At 42.2% G+C, this 21,089-nt stretch overlaps 1 protein-coding gene across 2 annotated transcripts in view; it reads left to right on the top strand.

The window, feature by feature from the left end:
- Positions 1-21,089, top strand: part of PTGFRN (prostaglandin F2 receptor inhibitor) — a 77,170-nt gene that overhangs the window by 11,541 nt on the left and 44,540 nt on the right. For both annotated transcript variants that reach the window (XM_081199626.1, XM_081199625.1), the window contains exons 2-4: positions 14,768-15,145; positions 15,758-16,177; positions 17,490-17,873. In XM_081199626.1, coding sequence (XP_081055752.1) covers positions 14,768-15,145; positions 15,758-16,177; positions 17,490-17,873 — 1,182 coding nt within the window. The remainder of the gene's footprint in view (positions 1-14,767; positions 15,146-15,757; positions 16,178-17,489; positions 17,874-21,089) is intronic.

Genomic DNA, 21,089 nt, shown 5'->3' with positions numbered 1-21,089 from the left:
CAAAACAGCTACTTCAGCTCTGGCAAGGAGTTTGGGCTAGTTTAATGGGATTTTTGACTTGAAACAGCTGACCTCAATTCTAACTGCAAGCTGCTTTTGAACCTCCTCTCAGTTTTAGAAGCAATTTGCCATGCATCATCAGGTGGTTGCAGAGGTTGTGGTTAGGCCATGACTCCAAAGAACCATGCGGGTGATCGGAGGGAATTACAGAACGCTAACTCTAGTGTTGCGTTATATGGGATCTTTTGTTTCATTTGGCTGATGGTGCAGTTTTGCTTCAGAAAACGGTTATGTGAATTAAATATATGGTTGAGTAAATAAAGGGTGGCTTACTGCAGGCATACAGCTCCTCTGTGTCTATATATAGTACTCTTAGAAAGGACTCTCATTTTTTAAGCTTCAGAAAGAAAGAAGTCTGTCATGGCTTTCAGTTGGAGCTCATGATAAACAATTGCATTTCCTGACTATGATTTGACTTGTAGTTTGACTTGCAGTTTGAACTCTGTCTGCCATTATTAACTAGAGCGCTTCCCTAGATAGTCTTGGCAGAACTGTGAAACAAGTGGCTTTTATCAGTTCGTTCTGAGTTTTAAAAGGGGGAGTGGGTTCCAGGGAATTGCAACTGACAGAAGCAGCAAAGGTGTGATGCTAATTTTAAATTGTGTGCTGGCTTCCCATAACACACATTTTCTAATGCAATTGGGTTCGAGTGATTAGGAACACTTAGATGACTCCTGGTCTGTGTCATATTTTCTTCCTTCAGTTGAAGTGTAAGCAGTGTTGAGTGTGGGGATCTTGAGTAGAGAAGAGGTGAGGCAGAGGAGGTGAACACCCTATCCATTGTTGGTCTGCTCCAAATCGATCTCTTCCATACAGCTTTAACTCCATGGAATTCAAAATCACCTTTGAAACGTGGGGTTAAAACTATGTGTGGCATTATGGGGGTGGACTTGGAGCAGATAAAAGGAAAGGGTTAAGAATCTCCATTGCCACTCAAAATCCCAATCTTCAAGGTTGCCTTTCTTTTTTATAACGTTTGCCCTTAATGTTTACCTTAATGGGCTAAAGCCCATTGGTCCCAGAGAAAACAGGATGCTCAATTCACCCCTTCCCCAATTTGCTTTTCTTTAAGAAAAGCACAGAAAGAAAAACAAGTTCCAGGGCTTTGCTGTGCATATTTGCTCATAAAATGTTTCCCCAAATCATTTGGAAAACAGTGATTTTGCATTTTTGATTGGAAATTGTGTTACTGTTGGAGTGGGGGTTGGCAATGAATCATTGGTACTAAGGTAGCTTCTGTTGGCATGATCCTGTATAAATTCAGTGTCTTTATTTCTCACACGGATGAAGTTTGCATTCAAAATGTTGCAGCTTATTCCAACAAAGGATGGCCCTTCCTTACGACAACACAGCAGATCTCCCTGCAAGCTGCATAATGAGAATGATACACACCTGGCAACTCTATATGGAAGCACAGGCTATATGGGGTGTAGTACAGAGGCTTTTGTTTGCAGGGTCAGGCCTACAGCTGCTTTCTTGCTCTTAGCTTAGAAGCACTGCTGTTTAGCTCAAGATGACTAGGTGTGTTCACACTGTATAACTGCCAAATGGAGGGGGGGGGAGGAATTATGCACCCCCTGTGTAAATAAATCTGCTGATTTCTATTAGCATTTTAATGTTCTTGTTTTGCTCTTCTGCTTTATTCTTTGTTCATTTTGTTCACTTTTGGTGCAGTTTAACGAGCACTGTAGCACCTCCTGGAAGAGATGGGAAAATGAATTAAGCCTGCAGTTTAGTGCTAATCTCTTGATTTGAGTTCTGTTGTTCCACCTAGACATGTAAATGCACTAAGATTTTCTTAGTGGAAAGTAGCATGGTGGGCTCAACTTGAGAGATGAGCTGTAAATGGACCCGGCTGTTGAGAAGTGCAGGCCATCTGTTCTCTGTGAAATAAAACTTGCGTAAAGTTTCAGAGATCAGGCACTTGAGGACTGAGTCAGAAGAAAGTAGTCCCTGTTCACAAAGTGTTTGAAATATTGCTTTGCTTGTATTGTGATAATGGTCTTATTTATTAGTTTTGGGGACATTTATTAGCATAAATGGAAGAGTAGCGATTTTCTGAGAACTATAATTTAGGGTTGGCATGTGTTACTATAGTTTGCTTAGTAGAGTCTCTTAAGTAAAAGAAGTTTAATTTGATCTCATCCCTCTGTTCCATTTTGTCGAAGACTTATTTGAATAGACTGCTTTATTTAAATGGATTGTAACACAATCTTACAAATGTCTACTCAGAGGTAGGCCTCGCTGAGTTGAATGGGGCTTATTCACAGGTGAATATAATGAATGGATCTCCTAGCATGTTTACACGTGTATGCCTGAACTCATCTTTTACGTGCGTGTTCACGGAAGCACTGTATTACTTTGGGGGATAATAATGTATTTATACCCTGCCCATCTGGCTGGGTTTCCCAGCCACTCTGGGCATCTCCCAAGAGAATATTAAAAACACGATAAAACATCAAACATTAAAAACTTCCCTATACAGGGTTGTCTTCAGATGTCTTCTAAAAGTCAGATAGTTGTTTATTTCCTTGACATCTGATGGGAAGGTGTTCCACAGAGTGGTGCAACTAGAGAGAAGGCCCTCTGCCTGGATGTTACTTGGAGGTGATTATGTACAGCATACAGTAATAGAAAAGGACTCAATTACTTTTAAAATACTAACGTTGTTTTGCTGGCTTGGTGGGAATTAGCAAATGCCAACAAATGCCAATACAAACATATATAGAATATATATTTACCCAAAATGGTGGACAGTTAATAAAATGGCTTTGTGGCTTGAAGTGTCAGTTCAGGGGGGGGGGGGGAATAGCAAGATGGTCCATTGCTACAAATTGCACAGGCAACCCAAACCCATTTGGCCTTGCCCATAAGCTTGAATGGTTTCTATCACAGAGACTGAGAGAGGTGGGGATATTGTCTTATATGAAATGAGGTAAGCACTAGAGAGCCAAGCAAATTGCAGCGGAAGATACCTAAGTGCGCTAGGAAGAAAAATCTTGAATACAAATGACTGCAGTTTGGGCTGGCATGAGGTTTCAGAGACGGCAAGATTAGGGCAATGAGAAAGAGATAGAAAGGAGATACTAATAATTGCTTGTCCTGATGAAGGGAAGCTGGTACCTTGTCATCCTCATCAGACGATGTCATCACACTCATCACTGCAAACAGATTTGTTGTAGTCTGCATGTGACATTATGTCTAGATAACTATCCCAGAAATTCTGACTATAGCCTGTTGTGAGTAGCTTATAAATTCTAGCTTAAATATTTGATAGGTCTTGTGGCAAGGATGACCTTTTAAATTCTTTATTCATAAGAATTAAAAATCCTTTCTGGGTGCTTTCACAACTTGAGCATAATGCAAAGCTAAACCTGATTAGTTTTGTAATATTGGGAAATTCCACAAGATCAGTATCTTACTGGGAAGATCACTACCACCCGAACTCAGTACTTATGTGTATTCCATCTTTCTTAAACATATTTATCCAGTTTTTGTTGTAGAATGCATTCAGGCCTGTTTGAGTGCTGATTCTGCCCCCCCCCCCCAAGTTGGAGTTAATTATCATTGATGTGACCATGTTTTAAGGTTTATTTGTTATCTGCCTTGAGTTCCCTTTGACAAAAAATTTATAGCACATAAATTTTAAAAATGAATAATGCTATCAATAGATGTAGCTTCAGAGCTTAAAATATAGGCCCTTAGACCCTGAAACAAGGTCTTTAAATTTGTGCAAGCACAAGTTCAAGACTCTGCATAAGAGAATGAAGGAAGGTTCTTGCCATAAATCAGCCTTGGAGATTAGAAAACCCATGGACAGCTCTGACTGACATCATCCCTGACCATTGACCATGCAGGCTGGGGCTGGTGGGAGCTGGAATCCAGTAATGTTAAGAGAGTCCTGTGATGACTGCCCCTGAACTAGAATATTGCTACCTTTAACAAGGAGATATATCAAATGCAGAATAAATGCTTGCAGAATTAGCAGCAAATATCCAGCAAGCAAAAAGATGGGGAGATGGTTGGGTGAAGAGACCTGTTGCTGGCTTACAGATGTGATTGAAGAACACAAGGCACAAACTTCATAAGGCGTATACTTTGTGCTGGTCACCTGGGCACAGTAGTTGGAAGAAGCACTGAATTCTGACTTCATGGTATTTCTTTTGCTTTTATGACAGCTCTTATTGAACACTCTCTTTCCATGACATCTAAGGAAACTAGGGAGGCAAACTGCTTCTTCTTCTACTCAGTGGATTGTTTTCCCCAGAGTAACTTTTTGCTGGCTTTTTATGAAGTGCCTTGCAATAAGCCAATTCGGGGAGTCTGTTTCAGGTCCTTCAGCACCAAGTGGCACTTTTAAAGCACATTTATCTCTAGACGTTGAGAGCAAGCTTGCTGTCCTTGGCAAGGAAGAATCATACACGTGGCATGATTAGAGAAGGGCTCGTCTCTTACTATTTTGCATGTTCGGTTTTGCAAACCAAAGAAGGAGCTAAACATAGTTAACAATAGTTATTAGGAAAGCACACTTTTCTAGAAGGGAACTAGGGAGGCAAACTACTACTGATTCTACACAGTGGATTCCCCCCCACCCAAGTAACTTTTTGCTGGCCCTGCAATGAGCCAATTTGCTATTAGGTCACAGGGAGTCTGTTTCAGGTCCTTCATCACCAAGTGGCACTTTTAAAGCACATTTATCTCTAGATGTTGAGAGCAAGCTTGTTACCCTTGGCAAGGAAGAATCATACACGTGGCATGATTAGAGAAGAGCTCTTCTTTCTCTTACTAGTTTTGCATGATCAGTTTTGGAAACCAAAGGAGGAGCTAAACATAGTTACAAGTTATTGGAAGAGCACACTAATTCTAGATATTCTGGTAAATGTTCATGCATATTAGCCAGTGATATAGCATCTGCAGTCCCATCAACTCACCATAGTATATTTTAGGGGTATGTAGGGGGGCATGGGGACGCGGGTGGCGCTGTGGTCTAAACCACAGAGCCTAGGGCTTGCCGATCAGAAGGCCTGCGGTTCGAATCCCTACGACGGGATGAGCTCCCGTTGCTCGGTCCCTGCTCCTGCCAACCTAGCAGTTTGAAAGCACATCAAAGTGCAAGTAGATAAATAGATACCGCTCCAGCGGGAAGGTAAACAGCATTTCCGTGCGCTGCTCTGGTTTGCCAGAAGCGGCTTAGTCATGCTGGCCACATGACCCGGAAGCTGTACACCGGCTCCCTCGGCCAGTAAAGTGAGATGAGCGCCGCAACCCCAGAGTTGGCCACGATTAGACCTAATGGTCAGGGGTCCCTTTACATTTACTAGGGGGATATGAGGGGAAAGTCACATTTGTGCAAGTGGGATGCCACAATCAAACATCACCCATTATGTATTCAAGCCATGCAACAGTCTAGTAAAGTCCCCTGGTAATTATCTCCATATTGCAAGGATGGATGCTGAGAAAAGCACACTCTTCGCAAGGGCTTTGAACATGTTTGAATAACCAAAACTTATCTTGGTGGTGGAACATGATTAGGGATGGGTAGAGTGGGGAATCTGTTTTTTCTTAATTGAAGTTGTACTTGGATTAGCAGAATCTAGCACTATTAGCATCTGATCACATTTCTGAGGCTTTGCTTAAGATGCAATATGCTTTATTTCAGCCTGATGGAGATAATAGGTTTTAAGCAATTATACCCAGGCTAATTCCTTTGATAAGCACTTTGCGTTATCCATTAAAAGAAAAGTCAGTCGACAAGGGACGAGCAATGCATGCGTATCTCAGATGGCTTCTCTTGTTCACCTTTCCCAAATACCATGGGATAGTAATTTTTTAGATCCTCTGGGACATAAAATCCTGCTTGAAGACTGCAGCAAACTATATTGTATGCAAGTGACGTTTGGAGCATGGCATTTAACCACTTCTAGGCTAATTATAGCTTAGCCATAAAGATTCCAGTTTGGGCTCTTCTAATGGAGCTTGTACTGCTTTTGCTGCACAGCGCCTAGTAAGATGGCAGATTTCTGTGCTGGACAAGGAAATCTGAACGCCATTGCAAGGAAAGAGTATGACCTTTTTTAAGGATAGACACTGTGCCACATGCTGTAATGGTCTGCCAAAAAGAAGGGATTAAAAATCTAAAGGTCAAAGTGGGAGGAATCTGTGGGGTTAGGGCAAGGCATACTTCCTTAAAGTAGGTTTATGCAATTGTATTTCAAATGGCTAGTAGAATTTTGACTCTCTGAAATTCTGTTCTGACTTCCAACCATTCTATATGCTTTTGTCCGACTGCAAGCACAGTATATAGTAAAGGTTGTTATTGGATAGATTCTCTTCATAAATGGTACCGTAGGGATAACCCCACTATATTCAGCAGTTTTATAACTCTAAATAGTAGTGTTCATAAGCTTTTTCTTCTTCTTTCGTTTGTGGGGAAGGTTGGTGGGAAATAATTGCTGAGGTCAGTTCTTAACAAGTTTAGAAACAGGATTGCAATGCCACAGAAGAGCTGATGAATTACATTTGAGTTTATCACATCGCTTTGCATGTGCTTTTGACACACCGGGGTCCACTGTTTCCTCTGTGTGCACAAGTTAGCACTATGCATACAAGTGCACATCTAAATTGTGTGTTTTTGGATATTCGTGGCAGTGCAATTTTTGATCGCAACTTACTGAAGAAGGAGCCACCTGCTCTGGTGTTATTAAGAAACGCGTTGTGACAGATAACAAAACAAGTAGTCTAAATAATCATCTAGGAATGATGCACAGAAGTATAGAGAAAACCGTGCATTGTGACATATCAGAAGGACATGGAAAGCAAATCTCTGGGGAGTATCTAAATGAAGTGCTGGGAATGGTTAGTGGGGTGAAGTTGAAAATTACTGAGAAAAGTAATTTAAGACTGCTATCCTATACTTAAGTGGGAGTAGGGTCAAATGAAACTTGCATTTGAATAAACATATATAGGATCCTACTGAGGGTATTTTTCATTTGGCCCCCAAAGAAGCCAGTTGTAGCCATAGTGCCTTTCATATAGAATCATAGAAACTCAGAGTTGGAAAGGATCCAAGGGTTATCTAGTCCAACCTTCAATGCAGGAATCTCAGCTAAAGCACCCATGGCAGATGGCCACACAAGCTCTGTTTAAAAACCTCCAAGGAAGGAGAGTCTACCACCTCTTGTGGAAGTCTGTTCCACTGCCAAACAGCTCTTCCTGTCAGAAAGTTTTTTCCGAATTTATTTTCACCATGATGGAAGAGCATAAGAGATTGGCTTTTATCATATTTGCAAATGACCTAAAGGATAGATAGCATAGCTAAAAAATTATGAGCACAAGAAAGCAATGTACTCTAGATAATTGGTACAGAGGAGGCTATTACGAAAACATGCTATAACAAAATGAAATGGAGGGTTGTAATTTAAATACAAAATGCATCGTGTTCAGATTCTTGGTTAGTAGCCATCGTTGTATCTTGGAAGCAGTGGGTGGCCAGGTGAGTGCATGCATTTTAAGGTGTATACAGATGTATATAACTTTAGCAGTGAGCCTGCTTTGGAACGATACTTGATGCATCTTGCTCATATATGCACCCTTCCCCCTCCACCCCCACATTGCAGACTGTTCTTGTTTTCAGAAGGAGCAGGATTTGCAAAGCACTGATTAGCCAACCCTTGGCATCAGTCATGGAGATGCCTCAAAGCAGTTTTTAATAAGAGTTAGGCTGAGTATTTGGCCTAGACTCTTTCAGAAAGTGTGTGTGTGTGTGTGTCTGTCTGAATGCCACTGCTGAATACTGGCATTATTGGGAGGTAGTTAGCCCATGGGGGCAACCATCATTTCCCCCCAACAATGCCCCTTTGATATAGCATTGTTCCTAATCAGACATTCTTGAGGGTAGAATGCTGTTGATTGCATTTCTGCCACTGCCTCTGCTTTTCATAAAAGGAGGGTGAACTTGAGGAGCTCCTGCACATCACCTTGTATCATTATAGTCAGCCTCGCCCCCCCCATACAGAATTTGCCTCCCATCTCACACAAGCGGCAGAAAACATCTCTCCCCTTTATAGGCCCTGGGTTTAAAAAAAGGTTAAAAGGGGGCTTAAAAAAACCCCAAAGCCCTGCTGAACGAACGCTTGAGCAGATGAACCTACAATGCATTTGGGGGGGGGGGGAACCACAAAAGAGGATAGTCCACTTGGCTCGGTGACGGGGGAGGTAGATAGGATAGTTTTTAATCTGAAGGCAGTGTGTGTGTGATTTTGAGGGAATACAATTGAGGGGAACAGAGCTCACTCAGCAACAGAAAAAGGAACACCCCGTAACCTGTATGGAGATTTTTATGCAAACCTTAGAATGTGCTGCTGCTTTAACATATCCAGAGTTGGGAAGGATAAAAATCACTAATGCAGGGGAAGGCAGTATGTGTGGCCCTCAGGCTTATTAAGTGGGTCATGGCAGGGGGGGGAAGAATCACTTTGTGTTTTATTTTTCATGTTATAGTATAATATGCTTTTAAAACATACTGGATGCTTATTTATAAAATTGTGTTTGTGCCAGTGTATGTACCACTATCACTTTAATTGAACCCTTATTCTGAAGAAGTAGCTTTTATAATTAATTTGTGTGCTTTACGTATTGGGGCATTGGTATTCAGGTTCAACAAATTTTGCAATAATGGTTCACATTTTCTTCTAGGGGTGTTTTTTTTTAAACGGGGGGGGGCATAGGTGACAGGAGGGAAAAGGAGGGGAAGATGTTGTCTTTGACTTAGTCAGACTCTGCAACATAGTATATTGGCTGTGTAATATACCTGAAGTTGTTTTGTTAGTACTGTGGATAAATCTGAGTTAAATCAGACAGAACCCTGAAGGTTTGAATCATTTATAGACAGCAGCTAATTCCTTTTCTTATGCCAGATTCAATTTTCTTAAAACCCTTCAGAAAATTCTTATAAGCAGTGTTCTTTTCCTCCTCTGTTCCTTTTGAAGGCAGAATAACCTTTTGCTTCCCCCTCCTCACCAAGTGCTTCAAGATTCAGTGCTTTAGTTGACATAGAAGAGAGCCTTACTGACCTTTGCAAGGATGGTAGGTTGAACAGAACCCGCTAATCCTTGTATAAATATGCAGGCCTTGTTAGAAATAATTCCTTTGATGTCTCCATTTTGGAATGTTGCTGTTTTTGGGGATGAGCAACTACAATCTGCAGCCCAAAGAAAAATGCAACTTCCTGTTTGTTAGAAATGTGAGCATCTTCTGTGAGAAGCACGGAACACTATGTTTTTCTGCAATAACTTGATTTTTTAAAAAAAACTATTGCCAACCCCAGAATATTTGGATTGTGCCTGGTTATCTGGTGGTGGTAGGGTGTATGTGTGAATCTTTCTCCTTAGCCTCAACATTGAACATCTCTGCACTAAATGTTGATTTGGTGGAAGCTGTCGGCAAGCAGCTAGATTCTTTACTAGTGAGAACACACTTGACTGAACAGGTTTTATGAGGACAGTGTCAGCTAAAGGATGGCTGATAGGTAAAATGTGGACTTTCCTGTCAGCTTCCCTATACAGTAGTTTTAATGCTATAGTTTAATGCTATAATTGTTTGAGATGCTTATGTGGCTCAAATTGGAGACTAAAATTATTGATGTGTGGTACTCGGCAAATCCTCCAAAAGCCTGTATCTCCCCTGCCTTATTTGTACCCCTTCTACTTTTTTCAAAGTTAAAATGTTCCCCTTTTAGCAGTTTGCATCATTAGATTTCTATTTAAGCACATGCAAAGTACTTGGGATTATTACATCACCAAGGTTAAAAATGTTATGGCATATGAACTGTGAAGTTATCTCTGGTTCCCACAGCATTAACCCTGCTGCATTATGCAGATGTACAGTAGAAATAAATGTCCTTGCAAAATGTATTTCTGTGTCTGGCTAGATATGCCCTGAGGAAAGTGCATTACAAGAAATGCTGTGGTGAAGGTGATGTAATAATCTGTTTTATTGGTTGGCTGGGCTGTTACAGAAAACTCTCATGGGTTGCGTGCCTGCTTTTAATATTGGCTAATGTTCCTGATGGCCTGCAGAATGGGATCCTGATCATATGTGACTTGAATCGTAGTTGTCAGAGGTAACACTGGAATAATCAGTTCAGTGAAACAGAGGCCATTATCGACAGGAATGGATTGTGTAGCATATGCTTCATAGAATGGAGAGAAATAATTATTGTCACTGTCAAATAATTATTGGCAGCAAGGGGCCATAGCTCACTGCTAAAAACATATGCTTTAATAATAACACGAGATGAACTCTGCTGGACCAGACAAAAGTCCTATCTAGTTCAGCAGTATGTTCCCACATTGGCCAACCAGATGCTTAAGGGAAACCCACAAGCAGCACATGAATACAATAGACCCCTACTACTCATTTCTCATAGCAGCTGGCTTTGCCTCTGATACTGGAGATGATATACAGCCATCATAACTACAGCCCATTGATAGTCTTGTTGCCCATGAATCTGTCTCCTCCCCTTTTAAAGCCATCCATGTTGATCACCATTGCTACATCTTGTGGAAGCAAATCCCATAATTCTAACTGTGTACTCTGTGGAGTATTTGTTTGGTCTGTCCTGAATCTCCCACCATTCAGTTTCACTGGATGGCACCACACCATTCGTAATTTTATATAGAGACCCTTTCTATGTAGAAGCTCCCAAGTTCAGTCTCTTGCATTTCAAACTATAAGGATAAAAGGGTAAAAAAAAGAACCTTGGTTCAGGGCCAGGGTTCAGCAGTCTGATGTGAGTTGGGCACTGGGAACCAGCATTCATGGGAAGGAAACAGGAGTCTGGGCTGAAGAGCAAACCAGGCCCAAAGGGAACAATGAAAATATATAGAAACATGCCAGAGCTTAGGAAGACCTTGGTGACTGAGCAGGGCTTAACTCATGGATAGGGAACCTGTTGTTCTCAGGTGTTCTTAGACTCCATGACCAATGGCCAGGGATGTGGTCCATAGACATCTGGAGGGCCATCCCATCTCTGGCCTAAGAAGTTCTCTTAGAGCGGGCATCCCCAACCTTCAGCCCTCCAGATGTTTTGGACTAGAATTCCCATCACCCCTGACCACTGGTCTTGTTAGCTAGGGATCATGGGAGTTGTAGGCCAAAACATCTGGAGGGCCGCAGGTTGGGGATGCCTGTCTTAGAGTCAGGGCCAGCCAAATACATTTCCCTACCTGAGGTAAATAAGGAAATGGCAGACTCCTGGGAATTGTAGGTTGTTTTTTTTAAGAATACAGGAAGTGGGACTGAACAGCGTGGGGGTGACTTCCTGTGGGGACCTCTCTCTCCTCCATTCTTTCATCTCTCCCTGCCCAACCTGGCCCATCTTGGGGATAAGGGGAAAGGAGTGAGGGGGAGGGAAGCCGGGCAGTAGCAGTGGTGGCAGCTCCTAAGGTCTGGCCCAAAATGGCCTGCTGCAGTTGTCTGAGAGGGAGGGGTGGGTAGGACAAGGCGAGAGAAAGAGAGGGTGCTGGAAAGGCCTGCTGGTCGGTGACAAGGCTACAAATGGCTAGAGTTGTTGACAGCTGCCGCTTGGCATGGCAGCATGTTGGGGGCAAACGAAAGATCACTGTCTGCTGCTGAGCTTGCTGTGAGACTGAGCTGGCAGGGCGGGGATAGGTAACTGCATAGTCAGATCTACTGTTGGAAGTACCAGGGAGTGGGCCAGAACCACGGCTGCTCAATGGAAGTGCTGAGGAGTCAGGAGCCGGTTTACGCTGCTGCCTCTCAGCTAACTGCCACCAATAAAACAGCCAAAGGAGCCACACGCTCAAAGAAAGCACAGACACGGAAACCACACACTCAGGGAGAAGGGGGGGGGGGGGGCAAAAGGGAAAGAAAAGGAAACAGGAGACAGGGAATAAAGGACTCATGTGCTCACCACAATATTGTGAAGTAATCAGGGAGAGTAAAGTTAATTCGGTCCAATCCAGGTGGTGACAGTATTGCTATCTTGTCCATTCATGTGCTGCCATGGGCCTTCCCAGACCCACCCTGCCTTCCTTGAAGGCTGCTGAAACGCTTCCTCCTCGGCTGCCAGCTTCCTGGGTGAAGAAAGCTGATGTAATACTGGCTTCCACACCTTTATCCTACGGCTTTCCCCAGCCCTAATTGTCTAGGGAAAGTGTGTCTATGTTTAAGGCTGTTGTGGTATTGAGAATTGCTGTTGAGCTGTTGCAGCATTTTGGGGTGCTACTGTGACAGTCCTGCAAGAACCCAAGCACGCACATGACAGTGTGGGATTAGACATCCTTAAAGTGATTTTGTTTGGAGGCTGAAATTGAAGCATCTCTGCAGCTGAAATGGTTATTCCTTTTATGGAAAGTCTTGAGCTGCAAATAAAAGCAGTGCTTGCTTAGCATTCTTAGGAAATGAGCGATCCTACCAAAGCCCATTTGTAGCTCTTGGAGATTTTTGGGCTTCAAAACAAGCCCACTGCAAGGCAGAAGAGGTTTTGGCTTTCCACATGGCTGACTGAAACACTTAGGACTTGTGAGGAGCAGCTAACGTATTTAATGAGGCTCAGTGTTCTTCTATGTAGGGTGAATTGATTCAGACCAAAGTGATTTAAATCAGCAAGATATAAGGCTAATTATCATTGATTTTAAATTGAATTTCCTGTTGATTCTCCTTCATATATTTCCTAAACTGGACTTTAGAACTGGTCACTACACAGTGTTAATTTACAACTAGAGAATTATTTACACTGTTTCATTCTTAGAACAGCACCTTAGCATTTTTCACACTGTACACATCTTGTATGTGAAAGATCATGACATGGCTGACATTATTAGGTCCAGCAATAGTGTTGCCTGAGTAGATATGTGGACATATCTGTGCTTGCTCCAGGGTCTGATCCCTATATTTGTGTCTATTGTAGCTGGTAAGCAGCTGTTTTAGGGTGGGGTGGGGGCTGTCTCTAAGAAAATGCTTCCCTACCACCAAAGGCCTGGGTGAAGAAGATATAATTACCCAGGATAAGCTGTTGATCATTGATACATTGGGGTGATTTAGATGGACAACAATGGCTCAGTCACTTTCTCTTCTAGGGCTGTCCTGTAATACAGTGGTACCTCTAGCTACGAACTTAATTTGTTCTGGAGGTCTGTTCTTACCCTGAAACTGTTCTTAACTAGAGGCATGCTTTCGCTAATGGGGCCTCTTGCTGCTTCTGCGCCGCCAGACACGATTTCCGTTCTCATCCTGGGGCAAAGTTCTCAACTCGAGGTAACTCTTCCAGGTTAGCGGAGTTTGTAACCTGAAGCATTTGTAACCCGAGGCGTTTGTAACTTGCGGTACCACTGTAGGTTGTTCCTGAGTTATCAGTCAGGTCTTCTTGTCCTGATGTAAATCCCTAACTTGTGAGTCTTTGTCAATCAGAAACAGATGCAGTTCTGCCATGGGGCATGGCTACAGACAATGGATTATGTAGGATATGCTTAGTGCCCTGTATGTCGTCTTGCTCCCTGTCTCTCCAGCAGCAGCTCTAGATGCTTGACACCAGTGAACACTGAGATGGGGAATAAGGGTTGCATTTCTTTTCCATTTGAAATATTTGAACCCCCAAAATGTGGGTATCATTCTTACAATGAAAGCTCAAGGGCTGTAGGGGGCAGAGATCTCTCCCACTCCATGCTGTTGTCTTTCATATATATTTACATGATCATGCATCAAAAACACAAGCATTGTGAAATCATTCAAATTGCAACACTGCTGAAGTTCGATAGATGATACTTTTGTGTCTATAGGATTCCAGGATGTTTTGTTTACTATGAATAAAAGAGAAGCAGGAGAAAACCTTTGATTGCTATTTATAGAAGAAAAGCACAAGGCATACTTCGTAATTTGATTCAAAGTTGCAGTTTTGAACTTCCTCTTCTGTTACCATTAAATAATCACTTAAGTCCATAACTTATCACAGCAATGAAAATGTTAATAGCATTAACTGATGAGAGATGTCTAAAACATGAAAATGCTGCAAAGGAAACAAACCCTTGGTGGCATGCCTCTTTAACCAAAATGATTAAAACCTTCAGAATATCCAGACACCAGAATATCACCAGAATTGGTGACTCTCTTTTCTGTCATGGCCAGGCAGCTCATTTCAAATTACTTCTGTTTCTGAAACAAGACACACCATTTCATCTGCAAACTAGATGAGGTGGTAATTGGACTCTTTTAAATTCTTGACTCAGTTTTGTTAACTCTTCTAAAGTGGGGCTGTACATAGTGCAGATGAAAGGGAGGATCAAGGAAATCATGTTTGTGGAAAGAACAAGAATTCTTAAATTGTGGCTGACAGTATTCACAATCCCAGATGGCATCCAATGACAAGTCGAATATGGATGTAGTGAAGAGGAGCAATGTCCCAAAGGCCACCCATTGCATTTCACAACTAAGCAAGGATTTGATCTTGCCTTCTGCCATTTCAACCCGCTGCGCACACTCCTAATTCACTGACAAACATCTTCATCTAAAACATTCCAATATACCATCAATTAAACGGCAAACCATAGTGTCCTTTTTACTTTCCTGCCTCCCCAAGGCTCCCTTTATGTATGTGTGTGTGTGTGTGTGTGTTTGTGTGTGTGTGTTACTCTCTCTCTCTCTCTCTTGCAATTTTAACTTACAATCCTTTGTCTCCCCCCCCCCCCAGCTTCCTGCCACGGGCGTATTGTGAAGGTGCCTGCAGGTCCTCTAGTGCGAGTTGAGAGCACAGAGGTGGTGATTCCATGCAACGTTAGTCAATATGAAGGACCCAGCGAGCAGAACTTTGACTGGGAGTTCTCTAGAATCTCTGCTCCGGACTCTAGATTTGTACAAGTAGTGAGTACTTGGGACCCTTGGTTCACGTCTCAGGAGTATAAAGATCGGGTTGACGGTAAAGAGATCACATTGAGGCGAAACAGCAACAACTCTGTGGAACTCGTGATTGGAAACATCCGCCCCACTGACCAAGGGATGTACCGATGCACAACGCCCAGCACAGATTCTGTCGTTCAGGGAAATTACAATGCTGTAGTCGAAGTCAAAGGTACTTCTAAAGGGTGAGGGGTATTTACAATTGGTATTGGGTCTTAGTGTAATTTTGCAAGCGATACGTGAAATGGCTGGAGTAGATGCAATGTAGCCAAATACACTTTTGTATAACCTGAAGGTAGACAGTGCCCCATGTCCCATTGGTGCCATAGAACTGTCCTGTGTTTGCTTAACTGAAGCAGTGGGTTGGTGACTATCTCAACAGGATCGCTTTAATTTATAAAACAAAGCAAATTGCTCAGAATAGCTCCTGTTATATTCCAGTCTCCCCCACCCTTCTTCGCTGACATTTGTTTCTAAACAAAGCATATTGGAAGGGGAAGTTTCTCTGCTAATAGATTTACTTGAAGAGGTAATTGTGGGTGGAGGTCTTTCTGAAGCTGAATAATTGATTGAGTTAAGGGAGAAAGTGTGGTGTATGAAAACACTTTTTTGCTCATGTTTTCCAATGTGAGTGATTTGTTTTGGCTCAGCGTACTCATTATGCTGCATAATTAGTCATCTCTTTCATGACAATCTACCACAGCTTGACTCTGTTTCATCGTTGCTTTATGTAAAGCCATTTATTATAACCCACACGCTTGATAACTTTCTTTTCTCCGAATAGTGATTGCGGATGGCTTAACTGTTGGTAGGTCAACAGCCCGCTCCACATCTACTTGGAACTTATCGGAAGGAGATGCGTTTCAGTTGCGCTGCTCAGCGTCCACCAATTCTTCAGAACACACACATCTGCATGTGTCTTGGGAATTCAGAAACGGGTTTGCCTGGCAAGAAATTCTCTCCTTGACGCATGAGGGCAAGTTCCAGCCTGGTTCAGAGTATAACGAGCGCTATATCAGTGGAGATGTGCGTTTAGATGCCATGGCCAATGACATTTACCGCTTGTCTGTGTCCCAAGCTCTTCCAACAGATGAAGGTGCCTATAGGTGTCGAGTGAGTGAATGGGTTAAAGGTGCAGATGCTTCATGGCAGAAGATCCAAGAGAAGGCTGTGGATATAGCAAATGTTGTGGTGCAGCCAACAGGTGAGCATGCGGTATTCATGAAATGATGTTGCTTGTATCAGCATCTATGTTGTAACACCATTGTGGCTGTGGGACAGAATGTGCAGGCCACCAACATTTGGTGTAAAGCCATAGTGGCTGCTCCCTTAAGTATCTCAGCACAGTATATAATATAGTAACAGTGTGTACTTTCCTCAGTACATGTGTTAGATACGTTGTGAAGGCACTGCAAATAAGAACTTAGATATTTGTATTTTCTTTGAATACCTACTGCATAGTTGTGTTTGGAATCTATTTAAAACCTAGGCTTCATAACAGAGGACTCTTTTCTTTTTCAGTAGTTTGTATAGGATATTTGTGTAAAAGGTCTTGTTACCTGGCTTTAGGGATTGCCTAGGGCTAAAGGAGAATTTAAATCTACAGTTGTTTTAAGTTCGCAACTTTCCCCCCAATAGCTTAGCTACTAGACAGTAGTCTTTAAATGACTGTTCCCCTTCCTTTGTTTAAATATACCTGTGTGCAATGCATGTGCTTTGATGGATCATGCCAGGCTGCAAAATGTGTACAATGGTAATTCTGGAGAAGGAAGAATAAGCAAGTTGGCCTCTTGGCAGCAAAATGAAATTATATGTTTTTGCAAGTATGCTCATACTGGACTTGCAATCCTTTAATCACCACACAGAGAATTTGAAAATGCCACAACAATCATTCAGATGTGGTTCAGTTCTTCATAGTAGTTAGCTTGTAAAATCTGATTTGTATTCCTTTGGGAGTGTGTCTTGGCTTTAGGTGTATTCATTATGAGAAACAACATCTCTGTGATGGTGAGAGACCCCCTTGATCTTCCCTGTGCTTGAAGTTATAATGCTTGTTATGTTGGAGTAGGTAGGCATGTGAGGTGTTTTTTTTCCCCTGGGAGGATTAATTGTACGTAGCAAAATGTAGAGCCATTTGGAACACCTTCTGTTGGAACGATGTCATAGCTAGACGTAAATTGTGTGAAGCTGGATTGACAGTGAATTTGATTAGAAAAATTTGTTGTGTCCTTGCAATATCCATGCACAAGGCAAAGCTAGCTGGTTTTTTATTCTAAGAAAACTGAAATTGCACAATGATTTGCTTCAAAACATAGAATTAAATAAGTAGTGAAACTTGGGGGGAAAAGTTCACTGCCTGTTTTTCTATAGTTCAACAATAATATATGTGAGCTTTGCCTGTAAATATGTAGGCCACTAATTAAAAAAGCAGGCAGTAGAAGCCAGCAGTTAGGCTACCTGCTGTATTAAAGAGTTGAAAATAACACTTTTTTGTCTTGCTTCCCTCCTGCCAAAAGCTTTAGGTGTGTTTATCACCAGAAGCAATGTATCTGTGACAGAGGGGGACTCCCTTGACCTTACCTGCAACTTCACAACAGACAGAAGTGGTATTTTCCAAGCAGAGGTCAGGTGGTACTTCAGTGAATCACCTGATAGCACCATGGCAGAAGCTCAGGTTTTGCTAAGTGCAGACCGTGATTCTGTTGTTAGTGATTCTACCCTCATCAGCCTCAGCCATGTGGATCGGAGTTCCTACCACCTATTGGTACGTGATGTGAGCACTGAAGATTCCGGTTACTACTACTGCCAAGCAACTCTCTGGGTGCCACAGCACAATGGTAGCTGGCACAAGGTAGCAGAGAGGACATCTGTGCCTGTCACTGTGGAGGTGTTGGCATTAGGTGAGTAGCTGGGTGGTGATGCTATAAAGTTGATGGATAATTTTTCTTGTGTAATGATAGGGAACCTGTGGCCCTCTAGAGGTGGTGTGCTTTGAACTTGCGTCAGTCCCTGCCAGTATGACCCAGTGGCAAAGTGATAATGGCAGTTGTAGTCCCAACAACCTCTGGAGGTCCACAAGTTTTCTATCCTGGGTTTATACCACAATATGGAAGTGAACAGAAAGTGGCATTCAATAGGAGTGATCCCTCCTGCCCTGGACTCCGTGTTGGAAGAAAATTATGTAGTTCTTAAAAATGCTAAACCCTTTAAGGCTTTCCAGTTCATGCTCATTGGTGGTGTGTCCAACATGGCCTCTTAACTATACCAGCCATCCTGAGCTTTTTTCATGACTAGTCATGGCTGCCTTTTTGTGTCTAATGTGTCAGTCCTGAGAAAACATTTTAAAATGAAACTTTTGTTCTGATCAAATGTGGCTCTTTGACTTGACTTAAAAGAACACAAAGATGGAATAGTCTTAATATTTAAAGTGATCCCTGTCTTGGAAGAGAGAGGGGACATTCAAAAGCTTTCAACAAGCCCAAAGGTGGTGTTGGTGGGATATATAAGCTGGAGATCCCCACAGGACCTGCCGTGACATAAAACAGACTTATGCAGTGCTGGTTGTTGTTAAGTTTCGGTCTTCTTTAGCAGCCTGTCTGAAAATACATGGGCTGCCATCCTCTGTAGCAATGTAATTTTTCCCATTAGTCACCCAAAGAGAAAATTCAAAATTGTTCAGTTTTTTTTAGCTGGGAATGATCCACACTGTTTAAGTTCTTCTTTAAAAACAAAACAAAATAAAATGTGTTCGCTCCAAAGACAAGAGACAGGAAGGGAAACAACTGATAAATAAAAAATATAGTCAAATGCACACTTGTTCTGAAGGCCACACCTGTAGTTTCTATCAGGAAGACTGTAGTCTGGCAAAGCTGCATAGTAGAATCTGGTCTCAGGTGGTCCAGCGACTCATCTAGACACCTTCTTGTGCTTTGATTTGTTGTTCTTGAGTGTGGCTTGGACGACTGGACTAATCCCACAGTCACTACTATAATGGTTCTTTCAGACCCATTGTCAGATCTGCCAGATTTCCTTGGGGAAATCCTAAGAATAATATAGATCACTTTCTGCTATTTAATGGACATTATATCATATGGAAAGATTAGGAGGTGAACCAGAAGTTTGTCTAGACAAAAACATTGTTTTTCACTTTTCCTTACCCCAATATTCTGCTTTGACTTTATGGAGAACTGTGTTTTCAGTAACTCTGTTTTCCTGGCTGAACTCTTAAGCTACTGAGATCTGCTTTTTATGCAGATGTTCTAGGAAATGAGCATCCAGGCAGGAGAGATATGGAAAACTGAAACCCTAGCACAAATTTCTAAAGAACCATGTTGTTCTGTAGAGTTTGCCTTGACGTGTCAGCATCTCTTAGAGGATAATTAAAAAAATCAAGTTTCTGGCTTTTGACTTTGCAATTAGGAGCCAGATGATTCTTGACAGCCTTTCAAGCAGTGGGAGCAAGCATTTCTACTTATACTCTGCTGAAATTCAAGCATTGTGCATATACATTTCTGAATGTTATCATAGCACAATCGGAGATCTGGTTGATAGTAACCCAGTCCTGACAGCCACAGCATCTCTTGTACTTCAGAGAGCTAAGACAGCTGAAAATCCACTTCTGCAGTATTTGTACAATCCAATTTTAAACATGTTTATCTGCAAGTAAATCTCTTTGGCTGCGTTACCGTTTAATAGCAAGCCCGGGAGTATAAGCTGATAAGAGATAATAGTGTAAGCCTGGCTAGTGATGTTGGTTTGTTTAGGCAATGCAAACCACAGCCTTGGATTTGGCTGAAACTAAGCCAGCTGCCTTTTTATTATTTGTTTCTCTGCTCTCAAGGACTAGAATAGTGAAACAGCCCTTGTGCACTACCTAGCATGGTTTATGAAACTTCAGTTAGTATTTAGCGCTATGTGAAAATACAGCCATTGAGTTCAATAGGCTAATAGGTTACAGTGGTACCTTGGGTTAAGTACTTAATTCGTTCTGGAGGTCCGTTCTTAACCTGAAACTGTTCTTAACCTGAAGCACCACTTTAGCCTCCTGCTGCCGCTGCGCCGCTGGAGCACGATTTCTGTTCTTATCCTGAAGCAAAGTTCTTAACCTGAAGCACTATTTCTGGGTTGGCTGAGTCTGTAACCTGAAGCGTATGTAACTTGAGGTACCACTGTAGTTTAGAATTATAGCCTTAGAGGAATGAGAATAAGCTGTGCAAGTTTTTAAAGGAAAGGAAATCTCAAGATGGCCTAATGATTTCCATCCTGCTTGCTGTAGGCCTAATTATGAGAGTGAGCTTGTCTCTCATTCTTCTCATCCATCAGACATCCCATCGAATGCAACTAAACAGAGAGGTGCCACTGATTCTGTACACTCAGTGTATTCTGTTACCAATATTATCTGGAAAGCATCCATAGCTTTAAAAGCTGCCTTGAATAGGGTGCCTCTTTTCTGTTGGTCAGTGGGAATTTCTTTGCCTTTGCATCCCAAATTAGTAATTATTTTGATCCCAGTTAAGGGGGAGGAGCAAAATGTTTTTCAAATGATCTTACATTGCCTGCGGGTGGGAAAAGCAGGAGAGGAATTCTCATCTGTAGTACATAAACTGCATCCAAAATTCAACAGCAGCCCCCTCCTACTTGATTGAAGTTTGAGAGCTTGGCAGGGTATTAAGTCGTTGAACTGTCAGCAAGGCTGTTCTTTGACAGCTGACAAGAGTGCAGGAATGAGGCTTATCCAGCAAGCCTTTTATTCCTTCCTGCTAAATCCTCTGTCTGAGAGTCAGTGTGAAGAGACTAGCTGGAGCACTCCTGTCAAAGCCAAAACTTGCCCCAGCCATCCTATTCCCTATAGGTCTTCCAAATGCTGGATATGATTAGCTGACATCCCATTTACCTTCAACTTTCTTCTATTTCCTAATGAGGACATAAAAATGTTGTTGGTGCTTCTGTTTGGAAGCAAGCTGCTCCAGTGAATTATGTGGGCTGGTTCAGATTATCATAGACCATTATGCTGAGCCAAGAACAAGCCTTTTGGCCGCACATGAGCAGCTCTTTTGCTCCTCCCTTCCCGCTAACAAACCAGGGAGACGTTGATTAACTATTTCTTCCTGTATCAG

Source organism: Podarcis bocagei (genome assembly GCF_964188305.1).
Source record: "Podarcis bocagei genome assembly, chromosome: 6".
In the NCBI taxonomy this organism is placed as follows: domain Eukaryota; kingdom Metazoa; phylum Chordata; class Lepidosauria; order Squamata; family Lacertidae; genus Podarcis; species Podarcis bocagei.
This window is presented reverse-complemented; position numbering and strand designations above follow the sequence as displayed.